The 24,265-nt window shown below is 41.4% G+C and overlaps 1 protein-coding gene across 4 annotated transcripts; it reads right to left on the reverse strand.

Moving 5' to 3' along the window:
* Nucleotides 1–21,732, reverse strand: thrap3a (thyroid hormone receptor associated protein 3a). Of its 4 annotated transcripts, none has more exons than XM_049583000.1 (11): nt 21,502–21,722; nt 15,249–15,393; nt 11,528–12,457; nt 9,046–9,729; nt 8,636–8,805; nt 6,393–6,504; nt 5,996–6,080; nt 4,447–4,628; nt 4,141–4,321; nt 2,554–2,700; nt 1–2,417 (listed from the first exon to the last, which is right to left on the reverse strand). In XM_049583000.1, exons 2-11 carry the CDS (start codon nt 15,368–15,370, stop codon nt 2,178–2,180), a joined length of 2,853 nt encoding a protein of 950 aa, XP_049438957.1. In that variant the 5' UTR covers nt 15,371–15,393; nt 21,502–21,722; the 3' UTR covers nt 1–2,177. The 4 variants fall into 4 exon arrangements, with proteins under 4 accessions (XP_049438957.1, XP_049438958.1, XP_049438960.1 ...); XM_049583001.1 differs by lacking the exon at nt 21,502–21,722 and adding an exon at nt 15,488–15,688; XM_049583003.1 differs by lacking the exon at nt 2,554–2,700 and having other exon boundaries at nt 21,502–21,732.
* Between the last annotated feature and the right edge of the window lie 2,533 nt (nt 21,733–24,265).

Below are 24,265 nucleotides of genomic sequence, written 5' to 3' on the forward strand. Positions count from 1 at the left end.
TGGTATGGTAATCAGTGTCTCTTTAATTTACAGTCTAAGAAAAAAACAGTAACAACACCTATTTAAAAAAAGTACTCCCCAGTCCCAAGCAGGTAACCTTTAAACAATCAAATGTGACTCTCAATCTGTATTGTACAAATAAGACGAGCGGACGCACAGCAAGGCACAACAATTGTTTTTCAGCTGTACTGGCGGTTAGCCAAACAGACATGTCTAATCCTAGACTTGAAATAGTTCGAGCTATGCACTGACATTATAATCTTATTCTAGATTTACACATATGTAATTCTTGCTCTACAAATTGTCTTGTATTTCTGTCTTACAACTACAGACTAAACAAATAGTAACTTTAAGCCTTTTACAGTTGAACACAGCTTACGCAACAGATTAACCTCCTGTGACCTTGTGTCCTCATATGTGGACATTGCATATTAGGTTTGCGCCACCTTATATTTTATTTTGCTTAACTTAGACCTGTTGTCCTCAATCCTGGGTGCTTTTGTGTGCCATCTAGTGGTGGTAAGGGCATATCCTAATCCTGATTTAAAAAAAAAAAAAAAAACAAAAAAAAAAAACAAGATGGCAGCCATCTCTGCTGAGTCAGTCTGCAGCTGATTCCAACACAGGAGTGGACATGGTATAACACCTGATCAAATGTAATGGTTGAAACTTTTTTTTACGCTTAATAATGTTTGTAGTTTGATATGGCAACACGTTTGACCAGTTGTAGCAATAGTAATGAGCTAAAATGCTGTAAATTTTGAAGTACTCATTTGAGGACACTGGGACTTTATTATTATATTATCACAGCATTTTACATCGGCCAATTAAGTGTGACAGACTGTTCCTACAGACAAAAAGTACAGTCCTAACTTGGAGTATGGAGCAAGTAAAATTCATAGAGGTACAAGACAAACAAATCACAAGGTTTTTATGCTGCGTTATTTGCAATTTTACTTTTGCACTTGTTCAGACATTGAAATAAGCAGGTTTGAACAGTTTCTGACATGACCCCTAACCCATTGAAATACAAAACATTGAACATATGTTGCATTGTCTGCAATTTTCTTTTTGCACAACAACGTTCAGGCATTGAAATAAACAGTTTCAAAAATCCATCTTCCCCATATGAGGACAGGATTTTATTCCAGAACTGCTTACTGTTTAAAGATGAGTATTTTACACTCACCATGTCCATCTAATCCCAAATAGCTAAGAAAAATTAAAAATGTGCACCAAACAAAAGCTCAGGTCTCAGGAGGTTATATTCTCATTGACAGGAGACAAGTTTGCGAACAGCAATTAAAAAACACGTCAAAAACTATGGCAAGTCCTTTACAAACAAAGTCAAAATCCTGCCCAGCCAGGTACAAAAACTTAAATGAATGTCTCTGGAGAAAACAAAATACAATCACTATCAATATTATATATTGATTAGTGGTACCAAGATCAAGCAAAGAGCTACTGTAACATAGAGAAATCTTTGACGGCAAAATATTTAATGAGCAACATACTAAATGTACAGGTAGTTATCCTTATAATAACAGCCTCCTATGCTGCCAGCTAGTATCTTAGATCTGTTGGATGGTGTATAATGAAAGACTGCAGAGCATAATAAGCTTTGACCCCATACAGTTTGGTCCCATGTCACATCAGGGTCATTTGTAGGACTAGTTAAACAGTGACGTTTTATGTCAACATGAACTACAGTGTACTTATTGCTTTAAATCTAGACAAGAAAAGGCTCAAAACAAGCCTGCACACACAATATTTCTTCATTTGCACAAGTATAAGGCACAAGCTGATTTGATCTATGATGTGATTTTTTTTTTTGTTACTACTTAAAAATACAAGTGAATTTTTTTTTGATCATTCCTGTGACAAAAGTGTAAAATTTCCCTTAACCATAAAAAGCAAAACAAGCGTGTGACGTAAATCTGAATTCTTACGCGAAACAGCAATTCACCCTCAAACAGTGCTTCTACTGGTTATAGGTTCTATCCTGATTGGAAAATAGTTGTGTCAAGTCAGAGTGAGTATCCTACACTGAAAGTAAAGCATAATGAGAGTCTTTAAACGTTTTAATCTGCATTTATGAATCCACTGTGGCGGATAAAATCACTGAGTCAGATGCCGTAACAACACAGAAGAATATTAAGATTTCACTGCTTCACTGCTCAAGTATTCTCCCCGTCCATTTCTCCGTCTTTATGGTCCTGTTCTGTCTCCTCTTCCCGGGCGTCACCTTGCTCCCCGTTGATTTGGAACTTGTCATGCGCCCATTTGGGGCTATTGGTGTTGGGGCACCCAGTGGCTTTGCGGATCATGAATCGCGCCCTTCCACGCGAGAAGCCTCCCCGTCCTCGCCCTCGGTTGTCCACCCATTTGTGCTCCGCCTCCCGTTCTCTGTCATCATGCTAAGAGACAAAGGACAGAGGTGTGTCAAGAGAACAACTTCAGAAGTACTAACTTGAGCTAGATTAGACTGAACGACAACATGAGGCTAATTCAAACAGAGATGGGAGGCATAAATGGGAAATAGATCGACCCTACCAAGTAGTATTTTCTGCTTTTGGGTGTGTACTCTGGGTCCCAGTCCTCATTTTTTGGGTGCACTGCCATGTTTGCCATGTTGTTACTTTGTGAGCAGTTTCCCTGATAATTGGCTCTGTTCCAGCCCCTTCCCCGAATTCGGACTTGCTGTAATTAGACATAAGACATGAAAAAAAATTAAAGCTGCGAGCAGCGATGGACGGGCCCTTGCACCTTCTTCCTGTGTCCACACTAATCATATCTTGCTGTCCTTCATGTGGAAACCACACCATGTAAATTTAATGCCTGATGATCTCTGTCACATAAGGCTGACTTCCTGTTGTCAGTGGGTGGCACTATCAGTCAAAATGGGCATGTCGATGTCTTCAGACCTGGACTCCTATCCAACATGTGAAACTGGGACAGGTTAGACTATGTAAAGTCACGTTACAACAGTTTTGTGTCATGGCGAAACATGCAAATTGCTCACCTCTTGATGTGTTTTCACAAAAGCTTCACAATTAATTTGGCATTATGAAGTTCTTAGGATTCTGCTGCCCAAATTTGAAATAGACCCACTGAGTCCTCTTAGAGAAATCACATGACCTGAAATGACTGCCAAGCTATCAAGTATTCTAGCGAGTGTTACACCATCCAAATTTGAATCGAATCTGATCAACTTTGTAAGACGTGTTTGAAAAAGTTCGCAAAAATACAGGGAAAATGCACATAATTCAAAATGGCCAACTTCTGGTTGGGCGGAGCTCATTAAACCTCATGAGAAATATGTCTGAAATGATGAGAATAATGTGCATACCAAATTTCGTGACTAACGGAGCAACTTTGTCCCAACTGAGGCCTCCCACACTTTAGGGAACAATATGATGCCTGCTAAACACACATGAAGCCAGTGACTGTATATTGTCACAATGTTCACAGCTTTTGATGTGTGTGCCAAGTTTTGTGCATTTTCAAGTATACCAAGGGTGTCAAAAATGTGTTCAAAGGCTAAAAGTAATTATGAGCTCTATAGAGCTGACATGCCACACCCAAGCTCAATTGCACCACCAAATCGTAATAATTTCTGGTCTGAACATGGCTGCAAAGTTTTGTGAGTTTTTATGCATCTTAAAGTCATTTAAAGTTTTCGTAAAATGAAAACTAATGCAACAGAATCCAAAATGGCTGACTTCCTGTTGGCTGAAATTTTTTTCAAAAAAACTTAACATGTTCTTAAAGATGAGAAAAAGGATCTGCTCCAATTTTGTTAACATCAAACACACTTTCTTCTAACGTTGTTTGGGAACGCTATGGAACCCGCTAGCCTGAGACCAGTCACTGCAGAACATTGCAGTTTTCACCAGTTCTGGTCTGTGTACCAATTTTAATGAGTTTCTGAGTATTATAAGCCCCTTAAATATGAGATTGTGCAGCATATAATAATGATAATTCCTACAACCAATGGGCCCTGGCGCTTTTGTGCCCTAAAAAGCAGCAAAATCACTGACACACAACAAACTGTGAAATTCAGTTGTACAGTGTAATTTGACAACAGTCATTGCTCCACACTATGCTCCCCTGTCAATCCAACATCATGTGTTAACTTACAAATCCTCCACGTGGCCTTCCTCTTTCAGGCGGTCCTGGTGACTCTCTCTGACCCAGTCGGGCCTTGTTAAAGCCTTTATCTTTGGGATCAGACTTGCCATGGGGCAAATCTTCTTTCTGGGACTTAGAGGACGAAGAAGACGAGGACGAACTTGAGCGAGAGCGCTTCTTCTTATGTTTCCTAAAAGGAGAAAGAGTATATGTAGAATCCATCATGGCCAGCTGTTAATCACGCAGGGTAAATAAACAACAGCATCAAACACATTTGTGGGTAGTTTGAAACAAGTACAGCGGAGTTGCACGTACTTTGATCTCTCACGGCATTTGGAGAACTTTTCCACACTTCTCTCTCTACTACAGTCTGGGGAATCTCCCATGTCTCTTCCCCGATCTTGATCATATTCTCTGTCATGGGTGGAGTATTTTTTACGGCGCTCAATATCCAAACGAAGGTCCATTGGATCACCCTTCATTTTTTCCCCGCCATCCTGAGCAAATCAAAAACAGAACACAGCGTCGTGGACAGACTTTGGATTAGCATGAAGATGCTATCAGTCTGCTTTCAGCCAAGCTGATCTTAAAACTAAACAGCGAGGTCCATGGGTAAAAAAGGTGTGTGTGGGGGGGGTAACAGCCAGCTGGCATGAATAAAACCAAGCCATTCTGGAGTGAATTTTCCAGTGCACTTAAAGGGCCAAACCAGTAGTTTTGCATGTTTTAGGATTAACTTCAAATGTGAACCATTCTCCAAAGCATATGTTTTTATATGCCTTCAAAGCAGCTTTTGAAACATGTTCAGAAAATCAACTTGAAACGACTCAAAATTTGTTTCAGATAGGCAATCCATCACCGTCAGTATTATGTTAGCTGTATTTTGTGTAATTTCATGGTCAGCGGTCAGAAGGCTGCATTTTGAAAACCTCCTCACAGGTGCGTTCAAATGCTTGTGGGAAAGTCCAGCATTCCAGGGCTTCAAGAATCTGTTGCACCACAGCAACAAACAGCACAAGCATATTTCACATTGGCTTCCATATGTCACATGACGTCCAGCAGCCAATTCCCACATTTCAAACATCAGAGGCTCAGAGACGTGGTGCTTTCAGGCTCTTAAAGTGTTTTCAAAACAATCCCTAAATGTACACAGTGATGTATTTCCTATGTCAAACAAGTTTCAAGTCACTCTAAGCTGATTATCATATTGTCTAAAATCTGTGAGGTATGCTTGGGCGAATAGTTGCTGGTACCTACTATACAGTAAACACATTTCGTAGTTGCGGAGCTACTGGCAAAACGACTAGTATGGTTCTTTAACAGTAGTGAAGAAAGAGAAGATAGGACTGTTCATGCTAATTTACTCAGTTTGATGTACTTAAGTAGTATTTGCGCCTCATTTTTTACAAATGCTTGACCATATGTGCCCATGCGCATCAATAAAGAAACACTATGAGGGTTTACTGAGAAAGTTAAGCACATAAATATAAGCACAAGTGCATAAAGTGCTTGCTGTTGATTATTTCCGTTCCTTATTTTTGTAAAGAATACTTACGAAGACATTTGCTTAGAGTCCCTTGAACAGCTTTGGCACAGTGGCTTCCATTTCTGAACTTATATGATTCATTAGCCTTGGTCAGGCTTGTGCCCACAGTCTAAGCAATTCACCATGTGTGAAGGCGATATATAACAAACAACAAAGTCAAAGTGCCTTATTTTGCATTTTCATTTCTTAGACTGTGCATCTCCCTTCAAGGAAAGCCGAAGGCTTCCAGAGAGTGCAGTGTAAAGGCATCTGGCTCGCTCACTCGTCTGCTGTTGTTTGTTTTTCCAACATACTTCATACTGCAAAATGTTCAGTCACCTTGTAAGTGCCATCCTCTGAGCTTTTCATCGCCTCAAAAAGTTGAGAGTGTTTCTTAAAAGCTCTTGGTGAAACATCAATTCGCCTGTGAGAAAGAATCACAGTTAAGACAAGATGATTAAATGCAGAGTACAGCAACAACCATGGTTACAGGTGCCACAACGACAAACTGTGAGCTACATTGAGCTGCGAGCATGACACAACACAGACAAAAGAAAAGAAAAAAATGGTGGGAAATTAAAACTGACCTCCACCGAGCATGAGAACAAATAAGCCAAGATAGTCTGTTGTTGATTTTCAGGTAGGAAAGGTGAGAAAAATACCTGAAAGCTGTTAAAAGAGGAGGTGAAGCCACAGCACACTGAAGGTGAGAGGGTCACTCAATAGGCGACTCTACCTGTGTATCTCTGGGCTTTTTCTTGGCTTCATCATTTCCTTCTCAGCAGCTCGTCTTTGGTACATGGTGAATCGCTCGTTTAGAGTCATTCCACAGGACGGAAAGTGCTGAGCTGTGCAGGGAAACAGGAAAAACAGCTGTTCAAGTTGTTAGTGCTTCTGGTGTCTTGTCATTTTTCCATCCCACTCTGATGCTGCATTGAACTGAATATTCCCATGTGCCATATTCCTGTATTTTATATAGGAGGTAAAACATGAGTGAGTCCTCACTTGTTTTACAGTCGCCTCAAAAACATAATGATGTTTTTGCAGGGAAACTGCAGCTTCTTTACATATGATGTCGCACATTGGTGCACTGTCCACTGAGGGCAGGCAACTGGAGGCAAAGACTGACAACACCTCACTAATGTCTATGATTTGTCCTGTTTACAGATGTTCCAACTTCCACTTTAAGTCCTAAAAAAAAGGATAGTACGGAAAGGGGAGATGTGAAAAAGAAAAGAAAAAAAAAACTCAAGAAGATGTGGATCAAAAACCTCTTCAGTCTGTGGGAGCAAAACTGGCTAAAGTCAAACATTAACATTAATGCCAGGTGCACACTACACCATATCAGCCCGACTGTAGATTGACGCAGCGTCATACAGTGTCGGCATGGATCGTGAACGGCAATGAGATAATCCATCGTTTCATTTCTTGTACTGTGTCACAGTAAACGACAATCGACGCTGTGCCTGGGACGCCTCACGACTTCCTGACATAAAGTCCAGCATGTTTGATTTTCTTTTTGTCGTTGTATGTAAACAAACCCCAGGCTTTTAGAAATTTCCGCTAGGGATGTTACCACAACAGAGTAAAACGGGGAAATGATGGTGTGAAACAGCAGAGGCACTTTGTCAACCTGCTGAGTACTTCCATTAGCATCAAGCTAGCAAACAATGGTACATCTCTAGAATGGAGATGGACATAAAGTAAGAAAATTTAAAAAAATAGTGGCGGTCTTTTACTTACCACAACTGCAGAGGCTACAAGCTTCATGTGAAACAGACTACATTAGAAACGGGCCGTTATTTATCATTCCCTCTGTATTTTTATATTTTTACTTTTTATCCATTCCTGTTTGCCTTGATAAAGTTAATGTATTGCGCCATCATTTCAAACTCAACACTTGTATCTCTTTAAAATTAAAAGCCCATTATAACTGTGGTTGAGAGAATCCCTTCATTTATTGAACAGGCTTTTATTGTGAAACATTTGCAGGAACTTGTTGTGGAGGATTCAGTGATTTGTGTAGTTTGCATGCGGTACTTCAAATGTAGCTCCTGACATCTGGTGGCACTTTTTTATATTCCTATACAATCACAGTTTGGCTGGATCATGAACAGCCACAGTGACTGAAATAATAGTAACAATAAAAATAGGACAAGAATAATGTGATGACGTCACGCATGTGAAAGACGACCAGCGATGATTGGTTGTCGACCAATGGTGTAGTCTTTCATGTCAGTCAGCTGTGTCACAGCAAGATTTTAGGTCTCCATAGTTGCCTAATCTGACATAGTGACTGTCAGAACAAACAAAAATGTCATGTAGTGTGAACCCGGCATAATGCGCATTAAACATCCAACATGCAAGAGTTGGATGCAATTACAGTGTGCTGTGACAACTTCTTTCACCAGACCTCTGAGAACGGTTGACCTAGTAGGTAGAAAATGGTAGCTGAAGTTAGCTAACCTTAGCTCGTAACATCAGCCAGCGGTGCATCCATGTACAGATTTGAAAATAAAAGACAATTATACTCAAGCACACTCACATGACCAAAAAAAAAAAAAAAAAAAAAATAAGATGGCAGTTGTTTCAGTTGTCACACAAAATACTCAAAGTCCACCAGACTCTTGAACGCTTTCATTCGCTCACCGTAAAACATAAGTATTGTTCGGAGGTCTGAAGGACGTGGTCATTTGTAATGACGATTATGTCCACACTGTGCCAATTGGTCCATTACTGGGAAAAATCACTTTTCTTCATTTTGTATAGATCACATTCAACATGAGTTTCAATTTTCTGATGATACCTGCTGCCTGCAGGTTCATCCAACACCACAGTATGTGGCTTTATCAAGCCTACTAGCTTCCCTTAATCTGAACTTCACACGTCATAATAATCATGTGATTGTAAACAAGCTGTTACTAGATCACTCCACTCTGCTGTTAATAATGTGAGGACAGCAAAGAGGTGCAGACTCACCTTTAATGTGGTGAACGATGGTGACAATGTGCTGAGCAAACAGCTCAGAGGGACTCCTCTGTATCTGAGCAGCCTTAACATGATCAAAGATGGAGCGGAACTCCTGATCCTTTTTAGAGGCCTGCACAAGATCCTGAGACAACTGTCGCTCCTCAGCTAAAATATCAGAGCTGAAAATGACAAAAACAAAATCTTTAGTCTGTTGCTTTCTTTTTAAATCGAAAAAGGATAAAAGCAAAAGACATATTCTTTGATCACAGGAAACAAACATTCAAACAAGGAAACTGTTGGAGAAACACATTATATATGTTAGCTACTATTGCAAAGTCTCCAGCTGGATGTACGATATGACTCCTTGCTAAATGAGGAAAGACCCAGTTTGGGACCAGAAATCGTTACATGATGCTCACCTTATCAGGCTATCTCCGAGGAAATCCATTCTGACATTTAATTTAGTTTCCTGTTTTCTTGAGGACATGAAAGGCGAGTCCTCTCCCCTGAGCTCTCTGTCAGAGTTCCTTCTTGGTGGTGGTGTAGCAGATTGGATGGAAGGAGATTTTGCAATCTTCCTGGCTTTACCACCCATGTCTGGAGACAGTTCCTCACATTTTCCTGCTAACTCCCTCTTGGCGAGGGCAGCAGCAATGGCCGCTGCTTTATCCTGCTTACGACTGAGATACATGTCCTCTGCCATGGTGTCAAGGTCACAGTTAGCTACCTGGGAGTAAGACACATTCTGCCATTTGCCAAAGCGTTCATCAAACAGTTCCCGGGCTGAGTTAGTGACCTTGATCTTTGGCTTAAAGGACTCGTCTCCATTGTGCCAGTCTTTGTGAAGTGACTTTGACTGAGGCTTGATTACCATCTCCTCTTCTTCCTCCCCGTCAGCAGACAGAAAAGGGGACGCTTTCAAAAAGCTGTTCAGAGACACTTCACCATCAATGTCCTCTTTGTGCTTTCTTGACACCGAGTCAGAGTGATTCACTGGTGCTTTGCCATTCACTTTTCCTTGTTCCATATCCACATCATTGGCTTCTGTGTTCTTGCCATTTTCCAAAGCTTTAGCTTTTTTATTTTGCTGCTCCTCCAAAAACCTAAACAATGACAAGAGATAAAGAGCTGCATCTAACTGGGCATGCAACTTGTGAGACAACTGCGGTAATGAAGCCAACAGACTATCTGACAGGATGTCATATTAGAGCCTCGACAAATAAGATTTCTAAAACAGAAAAAACAATTGTGTCAGATTAGTATTTCATCTATAAAACCAAATTAGACATAAAAGTATAAGGAATTTCAATTTAAGTTCCAGTGCGTAGGATTTAGGGGTATCTGTTGGCAGAAATGGTATTATATTCTTAACTAGGTTGTTTTCATGACAGTATATATTAACCTGAAAATCTGATTCATGGTGTTTTTGTTCATTTAGAATGACAGTAGCTCTGCGATTGGTTTAAAAGTGTGGAGAAAATGTAAGGAGCCATACGATTGACTGAAAGCAAATACACCTGATTAACTGATGAATCTGTCAATCAGAATCATAAATTTGATTGACAGATTCATCAGCCAATGGTGATGTTTGTTGACCTGCGACATCAGGGGAGTCTCAAAATTCACCACACAGATTTCTCTCACAAATGTAGAGAGGTTCACAAATGAGAAGCATTTTGTAAATGCACATTCAGCGATTCGCATGATCTGTGAATTTATATTACAAGTGTGCCTCAAAATAATATTTGTTAAGCATAGTGTGTGCATTTCTGAATTTATATTACAAGTTTGCATAAAAATTATATTTGTGAAGCGTGTGCATTTGCGAAACAGATCGTGTGCTTTAGTGAGTCCAAAATACAACTGCGAACCAGAGCATGTGCATTTGTGAAAAACCCTGTGTGAGTTCATTCATTATGAGACTGATCTGACCCCATAGAAACTGGAGGAATTCTAACTTGTAATGATAGTCAATGCATGAGATCGCAACGTGAATGAATCAACACACCTTAAATTTCACTGTGGTAACTTTGACCATTACTTTAGTTTTTATTTGACATACACTTTTGGTAATGAGTGGATCCTCAAGTATTTATATATTTATTTCGACCAGGGGTATTCCAGTCCTCACTTGGAGGGGAAAAAAAGCATTGTGGAGCATTGTTCCTGCGGGCTCCAGCAACACTAAACCCCTGAGCTTGCCTGAGAAGGACTAAATGCATGAACCCACTATTTTTAAATATCCCATGGAGACAGACTGTCACTGCAGCCTGTTCTATTTTGTCCTGAAAATGTCAGCGTGTAACCTCGTTCTGTGGATGATAAACAAGGTGCAGACTTTCATCTGTGTCACCGGTAATGAGGAAATACAGTGAGTGCTGGACAGAGCAGTGAGTGACAACAACCCTGCCCAAATGTAAGAGTACTGTTTGCAGTGGAAACACTAGGGTCTAGGTACCATGTCTGAAGGGTCACTTTTGGTTCCAAAGGTACCATACTGAAAGTGTTTGGTGGTAACAGGGCTAAACTGGCTCTAGATAAGGCCATTTGCATCAATTTCTCTTGTCGGCCACTGTAGCTCTCCTACAGGAAAAGTTTCAGTTCTGCAACCTTACTGCTAGATGCCACTAAATCCTACACACTGGACCTGTAAAACAATGCTATTTGACAGAGCAAACATTTTGAATGCCCCTAAATGACAACATTATTGTTTTAGTCTGTTATGACAACCACACTTGACTACCCAACGATTACAAAGCCAATGAAATGCCAGAATAAAATGATAAAAAGGCATTCAGGCTATAATTCATAACAGTTCATCTGTTTGGCTATAAAGCTTTCATAGTTTGCTGAAACAATGACAGAATTAATTTGAGAAAAAAAGAGTAAAGTCAGTCTTACTGTCTGAAGGCGATGGAGATTGCTGTTTTATCTCCATCCAGGTATTCCTCGTTGGAGAAGAAGTCAAAGCTGGACAGCATTGGATTTAGACCTTCGTGTGAGGATTTTTTTGTTGTGGATGAACTAGACACCGTCTTCCAGGAGGGGGCGCCATTGCTGATGTCATTTGTGATTTTAGGGGACTCTGTAGACTGGTTAGTAGTTTGGCTGTTCTGATTAACAATAACAGCAGAGCTTGCCAGAGGACTCGCTCTCTTTGGACTGCTGCTGCAGTCTGTCAGGCCCTGCCAGTTCCCTTCAGTTTTCCCACTGCTTGTGGCTTCTTTGGCATCTCCTGCCAACACCCCGACAAGCTCAACTGCCTCTCCATCTCCCCCTCCTCCTCCTCCCCCTCCCCCTCCTCCTCCTCCTCCTCCTCCTCCCTTTTGGACCTCCTTGGAGGCTGAGAGCTCCTCTTTTACATCTTTGGAGTTTTGGTTAGTCAGCAACAAGGCTGGCGTGCATTTGGGAGAGGAGGAGTGTGAGGAAGAGGAAGAATGCTGCGAGTGTCTGGATAATGGTGAGGAGGATCTGTCAGAGTGGTGAGCATGACCACAAGGGGGACTTCCTGAGCGTTGCTGGACGTTGTGAGAGCGTCCTCGTGAATAATTCTGCTGCTGTTGCTGTTTTTGAGGGTACTGCTTGTAATTCTTCCAGTTGGGGCGGAAGTTGTTGTTGTTGTTGTTGTTGTTATAGCCACCACTACCACCACCACGCTGGAAGCGTCCACGTGGGAAGTAGCCCCGCCCTCGGCCCCTAAAGTTGTACGGCCTCCGGAAGCCGCGGTGCCAGCCCCGGAACTCACGGTTGTTCTGCTGGTATCCCCTTGGATATTTCTTCTCCCGGTTATGAGGTGGAGAACGAGATCTTGACCATGACCGAGACCTAGAGCTGTAGATGAAAGCGAGGGGAAAGAAAGCACATTGCTTCACTTCCAAAAACTCACTGATACACAAAACTAAAATGTAGTTTTTGGGAGTTTTTAAGGAATGACATGGAATCTAATAGAACACTAGCTAAAACTGCAAATCACAGCCTCAACATTTAAAACTTAACATTTCTGACACTAGATGAATATAGTACGACCTGTATAGTATTTAAAGGATGTGATGTTGGCTATTATTGGAATAAAGGTTAATGAACATTGTAGAGCACTGTATGCTTCTATAGCTGAAGAGATAATCATGATACCAGTACTACAGGAACATTTTTTGGGCAGTTAAACCAAAGTGATGACCACCTAAAGCCAAATGCTGTTGTAGAAGCAGTTGAGAAACAACAGAAATATACTTCTTAGACTTCCACTTAAACCTGTCTGCTCAATTTCCTTTAACAGACTTCAACCATTTGACCTAACATATGGAAAATGCATACAACCCTAAAACACATGATATATATAGACATGCAGTTGCATCCGTTATGCATTTATCATTTGGAATAGACAAAACATATGGTAGTATAAAGGAGGCCACAGGAGGTGTACTGCATGGGAGAGGAGCAGAGATTTCACAGTGTGATGCCGGGTCAGGCTGCAGGGTCGGATCAGGCCACATGGTGGCCCTGCTGCACTTCTGATACAAAGCCTTGAGTTGTTCTCTCGCCTGAACCTTAAACACAGTCCACAGTCTTAAGATCATAAGCATGATACAATATGTTCTCTTCTTCAGAACAGTGCTTTAATCAGCCCAACATGCTCCTTTTAAGCCTAACCACATGTCAACGCATCTGCAGCTTTCCATGGACAGCTTTGAGATTGTGATTGTAGCAAATCTACTGTAAGACATCAAACAAGTCCTTTATTGTCTCTGTAATGGTCTCTTTTCTCTACAGCAAGATCTCTACAACTATCAGTCAATGCAAAGTAGCCGCTTCGCTAGGTTCCCTGTTAGAATTTTAGTGATGTATAATATAAAGACAGCTGAATTGTGGAAGTATTTTTTTCAAATGCATACAAAGCTTACAGTATCTTGCAGAACAATGTCCTAAACGGACCAAGCAAAGCAGTTCCACACTACATGCAACACCATGCTAAAGCCAAATAAAAAGCACAGGACTCACCTAGTGTGTTTTTGCATTGGAATATAGAGTGAGTAAAGAAAGCAGCGCACTGAGCAGCACTGCACACTCACAGTGCGAGCTACAGATACTACATCTCCTCTAGCCAACTCTGTTGGAGCAGGGAGTCACATGGACCAGTGTGAGGGGGGAAAAAAACTTCTACTTCAATCCTTTGACTCTATGTTTGCCAGCTACACTGGCTGTTCAACCTCTATATTCTGACTTTTCCATTAAAATACTGCAGATATCAACATTTTAATGTGGTCTTAACGTAATATTTCAGCAAGATACACGATAACCTCTCTCATTTAACATGAGATTAGTCACTGAGGAAAATCCAGAGGGAGTGTTTTACTGCATCTGTGGCTCCTTTTACAACTGAGGTGAAGAAATAAGCTCCAACTTGGAACAGTTAGTCTGTTTTTATTCGTCAGGCTTGTCAACATGTTGAAGGTGTTTTGCACAGACATAGGGAAATAAACTGTGTGTGTTGGTCTTTTGGTTTTTTTTATTTGAATCTGTGTTTATACACAACTTGTGCAAATGTGTGTGTTCAGGCTGTGTGACCACAACCCCATTTGCACACATGCAAGGTGGACTCAGGAAGAGCACACCATTAGATTCCTTCCATGTCTCTTCTTTAAGCCAATTTTAATTCGTGCTGCAACACTGCCAGGAAATGAGCCGCCCTGCCATTTTTATTGCCATGCCACAGTCATTCTGCCAGAAAAAGCAGAGCCATCGCAGTGAAGCCTCGCTTTTCCTTCACATCGTGGCCAGCAGATAACCCCACAACCAGGGCGTTCCTATTTAAGTGAAACAACCAACAAAAAAACGCTGCCTTCTTTATTAAGGCTTGATAAAATATTTTCATCTACCGCTGAAGTTGACTAATATGGAAATTTTTGCAGGGAGTGCAAACTGCAATAACATTCATGCTAACTTAAGTAAATTCTCAAACCGGCAGCTGAACTCTTTCCCAAACATCAATTTCCTCTTGATACAGAAGCCGAATCCAGAGCTTGAGTCAGACCCAAATCCATTAATACTGCACCAGCTTTGTGAATTCATGAGAACCAAAGTCAAAAAGTCCAAGACAAGACAAGGTCTTGCAGATGGAAACCAACGAATATGTAACTGAGACACAGGTTATAACAGAACACAGAGCTGCTTCCTGACATCCCCACTGCACAATCATTAGCATATATATTTTCTACATGTCAGATCTTAGCAGCACATTGCATGGTCAGTCCTTTCAGATAAGATTCACCAGATACAGTTTGAGTGGAAAAGGAGCCTCCCAGGAAACACAGGATGATCAAAACTGTCTGTGTATATCATGGCAGCACTTTGTCTGCTGCACCTGCTGCTGCTTTTTCTTTTTTCATGACAACTGACTTTCTTGGGTCACAATCACTCATACTTTAATCATGCAGTGGGTCAATGCATTCTCCATTCATATGAACTGAATATTAACTTTCAGTAATCAATTAAACCTTATTATGATAAGTCTGGCCTGGCAACAAAGAGGCCTCTTCAACAATAGAGGCAGTTGATCTCAAGACCTCAAAAATAAACAGCCAGTAGAAAGGAAAGGAGGATTGTTTATAACAGGGCACTGTACCGGTAGTGACGCTTCCTGGACCGGGATCTGGAGCGACTCCTGGAGCGAGAGGTGGAGCGGGATCTTGACCGGGACCTCGAGCGGCTCCGAGACCTTGAGGCTGATTTCGTGGATCTGGACATCACTGCGGCCAGCCCACCTCAAACTGCCAAACAAAAGAGTCGAACAGCCGAGTAAGGATTGTGGTAAATCTGACACGGTAAACAGTGCCCATAAAAAATGATTGGCAATTCAATCACCTGTTCAGGCACTGGATGCACAGAGTGAATATTAGTCATCTCAGCGAACAACTGAATGAACAATTGTCACATAAGAAAACTAAATTTAAAAAGAGCCAAGACTTAAAAACCCACGAAATACAATATCTGACAGATGAGTCATCCGAGAGTCACTTCAAAAGCCGCCTTAACACAAAAGCTGAGTGAAGAAACAGAACAGCTGTGAAAAAGGAAGAAGGCAATAGAGTAGGGCATCCAAACACAACCAGTTTTATTTAGTCACTGATCATTTGCATAGAGGGCAGGCTTACGTTAGTCATCTGACTACTTTACTGTTGAGCCTACCATAAAATACAAATACAAGAGACACTCATCAGTAAGATATACCATACAGTACTTTTCTCCCACTACAGAACACAGTTAATCAGCTAAAACCATAAAAAATGGTGGCAAAAATGTTTTTTCTGTCACTTTACTCAAAAGAGAAGACAGTTTTCAAATAAGGTCAAAAAAAGGGAGAGCCAGCATGTCTTCTCTAAGCCTCACCACCTGTCCACATATTCAGTATCTTTAATATCTACACTATTGCTGTGTCTTAAATCGAATGCCTTTGTTAGCACACTTACGCTGCATACACTATGTGCTAACTTGTGTAGGGCATGAATTCTGACCAGGTAGTGTTGTCTCAAATCAATCATGGACATTGCACACTTAATGGAAATGATGATTGCAAGACGTGGCAGCTTTGGAGCGGAGCATTTATGCCAACATTTGACGAATGATTGCCACTCGCCAAGGTATGCTTGCTATATCTGCTTGCTTACTCACTTGGTGTCTTATCTATCTAATTGTCTATTTATGTATAATGAACAATCTTTCATGGCATGTTTCTATGTCTATGAACGTCTGAGGCCTATACTGGCTGTCCCTGTCACCAATGGTTCTTCTGAGGTAATGATAGCTGCCACATTTTGCGAATATTATACAGCCCGTCAAGCATCTGACCACAAATCTAATATTACAATCTTCTGCAGTGAAGAAAACAATTAATCATGCATGATCATGCGACATAACTTGGTCACACTTTAGTCGTATAGCTTACTCCACAACACATCAGTGCCTCATAATAAAATCTGCCGCTGTTAGCTAGCCAGCAAGTTAATGCTAGCATTTGCATTATTATTTGAGGTACCAAATTATTGCATAATTAACCCAAAAAGCAAAAGGATGGCTTATATCCAACAACAGCATAGTAGTAATGAAAAATACATGTGTATAACTGTATATTGCTTTAGTGTTCATTTCACAAGTTTGAGAAGTGTTAGTGGACCCTGCCCTTTTCGTTATGTTGGCAATGATGGTGACCACTGATTGTGAGAAGTGTCCAACTTTCCACACTCAGCTTTTTGACTGAATATACCATGTCTGCTGTATTTTGCCATCCTTCTCAGTGTGAACCCACCCATGCACTTAAAAAAGTGTAAGTAAGTACATTCCCTTTAGTTAAAACTTGTGAACTTCACCAACAACCGTTTCAACATGACAACAAGTCAGAGGTAAATGTGTGAACAGATCTGACATAATATATTTAGCACAACTGACTGAGGTGATCATTTTAGGGAAGTAGTGGAAGACCACAATTTGCTTGTCGGACAGAGCGGGCCTCCCCTCAGTGAGTCTTTATAGAAAATTTTAGACTAGTCTCATCTAGTCGGTTGATTGTTTTCATATATCTTGGCATTAATGATGCAAAGCTTTGGCTACTGTTAAACTCACCCCTGACTAATCTGACAAAGTTAAATACTTTAAGTTCACCCCACTAGAAGGGAAAACGGTGCATTTCCTCTGTAGCCACTTCACCATATCACATTTGCATGTGGTTAATGATCTGTTAACAGAGAGATGCTCACTTTAGACTGCGCGCTCAGTGCACTCAGACCTCAGTATATTTTTCACCTCAAAGTTTTGTCTCGACTCCTCTCTATAGTAGGAGCATCTAGTTCTTTCCAAAGTCCACAAGGCATTATCTACGACATATGATCCTCGGAGCACAGTAAATGCCAGGGATCAAATAATTGATCTTTCGTTATGAGAGTCATCTTCAGGGACTTTGCGAGGAGGAAATTGCCGACTACACATGACAGGGATTTCAAAAACAGCGCACGCTATCACATGGTGGTCCCAGTGTGCATCCTTGCTACTATTTTGGAGAGGTTTGAAATGGATCCATCTTCCCACCGCCGCCTCCTCATGCTCTATGAACTTCCCACTCTCCTCACTCCTGGCAGCATGTTGTTTTTGGCTTTCAGGGGATAATTTCCTGAAGGTCCAGCCTCAACAGACTGTCAATTTAGCTTACTCGGCACATTTCAAGAATGGCATGTGGCCCTTTCCAGCACGTGGTAGCTAAACAGTAAAATGAATAAACTGTAACAAACGTCTTAATTTTGCTCTGGGAATTTGGCCTTGAGGTTGGAAAACTTTAATTGTAATGGATTATTCTACATTTGTTGTAAAAGCTGCAATGCACTTATTAAACCCAACGAATATGTGTTTCAGATGTCTTTGTATAGCTGGAAACGGTTTCTATGAAACTTTTGAGTTTCAGCAGAAAGTGTATGCAAAGCAAGGTTTCCAAGCCAAACAGTGTTGCAGTAGGTCTGTATCTGCAGTGTGTGTATGTGTTTAGTATTCACTATGAAAACTAGCAAGAGATCTGTTTCGATTTCTTTGAACACTCAATTGATAACCAGCTGCAGCTGTCCTGGCTCCACACTGTGTGGTCGGCAGCCTAATCGCTGAGATTTCAGCCTCTCAAAAAGGCAGGGCAGAGCTCGGCCTTTAATCACACACAAACGCAGTTACTGACACACACACACGCACCTATCTTTGAATACTTGTGAGGACCTGGTTCTCAAACATCTTCTGTCAAGCCCACCCTCAGAAGCCAAATAAAGTTCATGCTCCCTCGCCTCATCAATAATCGGGTAAGCAATGAATAAAAAAGGTAAGCAAAATAGCATCAGCGCCCCTTCGTTTCACTCTGTATTTGCCCCTGGTCATCCATGCCCCACCATGAACCCCCTAGGGTGGCCTGCCCAACACTTTGCCCTAATGTCTGCTCACACACATTTGTGTGGAGGGAGATAGTCGCACAGTTGCAGCCACACACACACAAAAATGTTTGAATAATTTACCTACGTTTCGACATGACAATCACCTTCGGTTTCTCACCTTTACCACATCCTAACAGCGAACTAACCGCTGAAATTACGTAACTATTAATATCATTACACTCGTCAACCCTGTACCAAATCCTGTACTTACACAGCGACACAAGGAAAAACAACATCTTTCCTGGAATTTTATCACTGGATCTCCTTGTTATTGATTATCTAATGCTTGTATCATCTGGTGTAAGATTTAGAGATGAACAGACTCATCCTAAAATAGATGATATTAGTATTTATACCAACCAAAGACAAATGTCCCTCACAAAATATTAACTTGAACTTCTCTGACTGGTCTCTCAATGGACAATCTTGGTGCTAGTTTTACCGGGAACAACACAGTGTTAACAGGAACAGCATGCAGAACCAGAAAAGCAGGTTGTGCAATAGAAAACAAATCAGAGTGTGGTGAAAAGATCTGTTTTAAATAGTGAAACAGAGTTAAACTGACAATGGTCCTCACATCGATAGAAGATCAAGCACTGGCGCACACACACACACACACACACATATGATTAAGAGCCCCCCTCGGAGTAGGGAGTGACAGCTGTGTAATCCTCATCAGCTGTTTATTTCATGTAACGGCAAAAGTAGCTCTGATCAACAATGGTCTGGCAACTCGATACATAGCTGAAAGCGTACGTGAAGAAACGCTCCGCTCAATCAACAGCCCTATCATTAAGACTTGGATGCCGCAGGGGCAGCTGGAATCACATTTGCTATCTATATGTGCCCCTGAGACACCCCGCTCGCTATTTCAGAAAAGCCACAGCAACTGTCATTGGCACAATCTTTGGTTATTGAAATGCTGCATTCGCTCATAGTGTTCCCACAAGATACTTTACATGCTGTGGCAGTTAATGGATAGCCACTGGAAGAGCTGTTCAAGACCAGATAAACCCCTCAGCTTCCTCCGTCGCTATTAAGTGAAAAAAAAAAAAAACTTCCTCTGAACAGCCTGATTGATTCAGTTATGTCTGAATGAGTATTAGCTGACTTTTGTTTGTCCCAAGGGAGCTACTGTAGCTGCCAGAGAGACAAATGGATGACCTCATGCACAGATTTCCTGCATCATTTTTCTTTGTTAATTGCCTACAGTGACAGACCAGAACACCACTCAGGCTGGCATTGAACTCGGCCACAAGTTTAATGATAACACGATCCCACTTGCAGCCAACTTTCTACAAGCTAAGGCGGGTCAATATCACTCTATCCTCTGCGGGTTTTTGGAAGGATTTGTGCATTTCGTCATTTAATTCTATTTGAAGAAGTTCCCAGAACAATAATGAACAGTTTACAAAAGTAGCACCCGCGAATGAATGGTTGCTAGGATGTGTAACAAGGCTACATTTGCCTGGAAAATGGCACACAGCGGAGTGTCACTGAGGCATCTTCACACCGACATGCTTCTCAGCCGTCTGTCATCACCACGTTTGTGGAACTCAGCTGCGCACAAGAGGGAACTCATCGGCTAAAGGTCCTCTCTATTTTGGTCAGCTGGGAACAGCCTGGTCGACGATGAGATATAGTGCTATATGCCCAAAATGTGCATGGTTGTTATTGTTGTTTCCTGTGCTCTTAAAGTCTCTGCACGCAGCTCCAGACGCAGTTGGTGTTAATGGTGTTGATTATGGGTGGAATGTTGTACAACCAGAATACATACATTTCTTCTCCAAACAAATGGCACCTCCTGTGTTGATACTGAAAGCAACTCTCAGCCACGTACACATAGCCAGATGACTAAATGATTAGTGTATCATTAACACAGATGGTGGCCTTGAGAAGTGAAAACAAAATTTCTACTTCAGTGTGTGCCAGGGCACTTAAATACGGGCACACCTTTTCATTGTGTACTTTAGTGCATGTAATGTTTGTTTAAGAGGATTAACCTCAACCAGGATCCAACAGCCCAACAGGAAATTGCATGACAATATTTTTAAACTTCTTTTTGCCTCACTGGACACTAGAAGCAGTTTCACGTTGGACCATGAAGCCAATCTAGATAAGCATTTACAGTAACCAAGGGTCTAAGAGACAAATCTTGTTGCTATACACAATCTAACTTGGGTTAAACTCGTAGCTGTTTACAGTAGGCGGAGGACAACTTGGTGAAACCTACAATCGTAACAGTCATTCACAGTCATTGGGCTAACCACTAAAAACAACTGGTAAAGTTAAACAACTCTTCGACTGAGTTCCCGGTTGAACCCTCTGGTGGTCCGAGGGTGCACTTTGATAAAATATCTGAACCATTAAACAATGTTCAAGATATAAATGTTGACTCACTATGGCTGTTGAGCTCCGAACAAATTATCCAAGCCTCACTTCACAGATATTTTCACTCTACTCAAAATGACATCACTTGGAGAGCATATCAAAGCTGGTGGGGTCATGTCCTGGATGAGAGACAGTGCATCCTCCTGGAGTTTCCTCCAATGCGCAATGACGCATCAATCATGCACGACGGAAAATTATAAATCCATCAATAAGGCACACTTTCCATCAATTAACAGGAGAGCATTGAGGACGATGGCTCCCTCTGAGGGTCAAACAGCTTCCTGAGCAAATGTTGACACATTTCGGTTTGTATTTGAGCCCAGAAATGTCATTTAGAAACATGATTTGGCGGAAAATAAAATATCAAGCTGTGTTTTTTTGCAAGGGTAATCTCTGTGCTGCGCAACGACTGGAAGCCTCGTTTCCAGTGTTGCTGCCATTATAAATACATTATTTTCCAAACATTTATTTCCGCTTTCGACCATATGATTGGCCGATATAGGAGAGGAGGAATAATAAAGTACTCACCGGACGGCGTTGTGGTTCAGTGTCGTCGCGTCACATTCAGACAGCACGGTGTAATAACGCACGGTTAAAGACAATTTCTCCCTGGTCTTCTGTCTGTCTGCGCTGTTGTGCCCAGCTTATGTCAAGTGTGTGTGCGGGCGTGTGTGCGTGTGTGTGTGTCTGGAGTCTGCGGTGTTCAGAGAAAGGGGGTGTGACTGCTGCGTGCGGCTCAGAGGTTCAGATTTCCTTCCGCCCTCACCACCGTCTGCCAGGACTATGGGCGCATCGGCAGTGAACGGGAGCGGAGTTCACTAAACCGTATAGAGACACAATAAGCTCCGCCAACCTTTAATGACATCATCCTGCCAGAGAAGCGTAATAATCCCTGATGAAAACTCACTGTAGTAACCGTGTCAATAAAGGGAGCAGCTACTGGGCACAGCTACTGTGTCTGTCCAAGGCTACATGGTGTTATAGGGGAGACCGGGGTTGGTTGTCACACTTTTACTGCTATGTGAATTGCTTGTCATCAAAACATATTTCAATAGTCATTCCTACATTAAATGAAAGCTTATGGTCTTTGCTTGAAATGGGTATCACTTTCGTTTTTACAACTTATTGTAACAGGGGCGGCACGGTGGTGTGGTGGTTAGCACTCTCGCGTCACAGCAAGAGGGTTGCTGGTTCGATCCCAGCCGTGGGAGCCCTTCTGTGTGGAGTTTGCATGTTCTCCCCGTGTCAGCGTGGGTTCTCTCCGGGCACTCCACAGTCCAAAGACATACAGATTGGGGACTAGGTTAATTGATAACTCTAAATTGTCCGTAGGTGTGAATGTGTGAATGGTTGTTTGTCTCTATGTGTCAGCCCTGCGATAGTCTGGCGACCTGTCCAGGGTGTACCCTGCCTCTCGCCCGATGTCAGCTGGGATAGGCTCCAGCCCCCCCGCGACCCTCAAGAGGATGAAGCGGTTAGAAGATGAATGAATGAATGAATGAACTTATTGTAACAAGAAGTAATTAACCATCAAAGACAGTCTGACATGGGATTGGTTGTCACTGCAGGTATCACTGGGGTTTCAGGGAAAAAAATTTCTAGTTCATAGTTTTGAAATGAATACCACATCTGTAATAGTACTCATCAGTGCCCCTTTTTCTGTGTATTGTTTTTTGCAGAACAGTGTAAATACAGTAAAGAAACATACCAACAGCAAAAAAACAAGACAAAACAAAAAAAGACTGGTGGTAAGACAAAAAGGAAGATTACACATAAGTTATCCGACAAGTTACAGATAACTAACATATGACATTATACGACAGTTAACCTTTTAAACCATTACCCATTCACTTTAATTCTTGAATCAAACTAACGCCAGGTCTTCTTAAAGAGTCCCTCTCTGTTTGACAAGGTGAATCTAATTTTCTCTAAATGTAAAAGATGACCTAATTCCCAAAGCCACATATTAAATGTTGGGAGCTTCTCAGGTGTTCAGAGTTGAAGCAGCAATTTTCTTGCAAGCAGTGTGGACAGAGAGTTGACCTGAGCTTCACACCCATCCTTCACTCTACCTGTCTCCACCACCCCAGATAGTGCAAAAAAAAATATAGCAAAAAAAGTCAAATAAATGACCCCATAAAGTTTGCAACCTATGGATGACACTGAAGGAATTGGTGAGACAGATTTCCATTATCTTTTGAACATTTCACACAGAGAGGTGAAGCATCTTCGAATATGTTTTGTAGTCTAGTGGGAGAGAAGTACCATCTATGAACAACTGTGAGCTGTACATGCCCCTCGTGTTTAAACCTTGAATTTGAACCAGATGATTCTTATTTTGCTGAAAAGAAATCCAGCCTTTATTAAAGCCATTGTTTCATAACAGTTCAATATGAGTATAACATTAAATGAAACAGTGAGATTGGAACTGATTAATTTCCATCACAATATGAGCAGGAACTTTTGTTCAAATGTCAAACAGCCTGGGGTGAAGTTTGTAACTGTTTAGATACAATGCTGCTTTCTAATGAGGAACTAAAGTAATGTGTGTGTGTGTGTGTGTGTGTGTGTGTGTGTGTGCAATCAAAAACAAATGAGAACATATAGACTTTAACATGTTTGCCATGCTGACTGTCTTTCTGAACTGTCACACATGTGACAACCAACCCTCAGAGCAGTGAGACCGCCATGTCTCTTGACAAACATATTAAGCTAGCTGCCACATGGCTTTAGCCTGCTAGCTGAATTTGGACTCAAATCAAAGCTATTACCTTTGACTAAATGACTAATAACCTACAAGCTTTTACAAAAACAAAAAAAAAATACTCTCTATTGCCTCACCTCAATGTTTTGTGTTTGTTTCGCAAAATGAGCAGGATGTCAGGCCAACTGTTTGATATCAACATAATGTCACGGCGCCCCCAAGTGTGGCTGTAATAAGCACTGTGACAACCAACCCGTGTGACAACCAACCCCAGTCTCCCCTATGACATTTATCATAGTGGTATTGTGAGATTATTGTACTCCCATTTGTTTATTATAAATGGAATATCATTCCTTCCTCATTCCTTCCTTCCTTCCTTCCTTGGCTGGTCACCAGCTAACCTAATTAACTGTACTGAAGTGTGTTTTTATCTGCCACTTTATTAAGTGGCACCCGGCCATCCAGTACAACAGCCCTGCCATAACATCTGTTTTTACAACACTCATAATCATCACATCGGTGGGAATGTGGAAATGTGATTACATGTTTGTCGAGGTCAGAGGTAAAGCTGGGGTGAGCAGAAATCCA

Source organism: Epinephelus fuscoguttatus, linkage group LG8 (assembly GCF_011397635.1).
Source record: "Epinephelus fuscoguttatus linkage group LG8, E.fuscoguttatus.final_Chr_v1".
NCBI classification, from domain to species: domain Eukaryota; kingdom Metazoa; phylum Chordata; class Actinopteri; order Perciformes; family Serranidae; genus Epinephelus; species Epinephelus fuscoguttatus.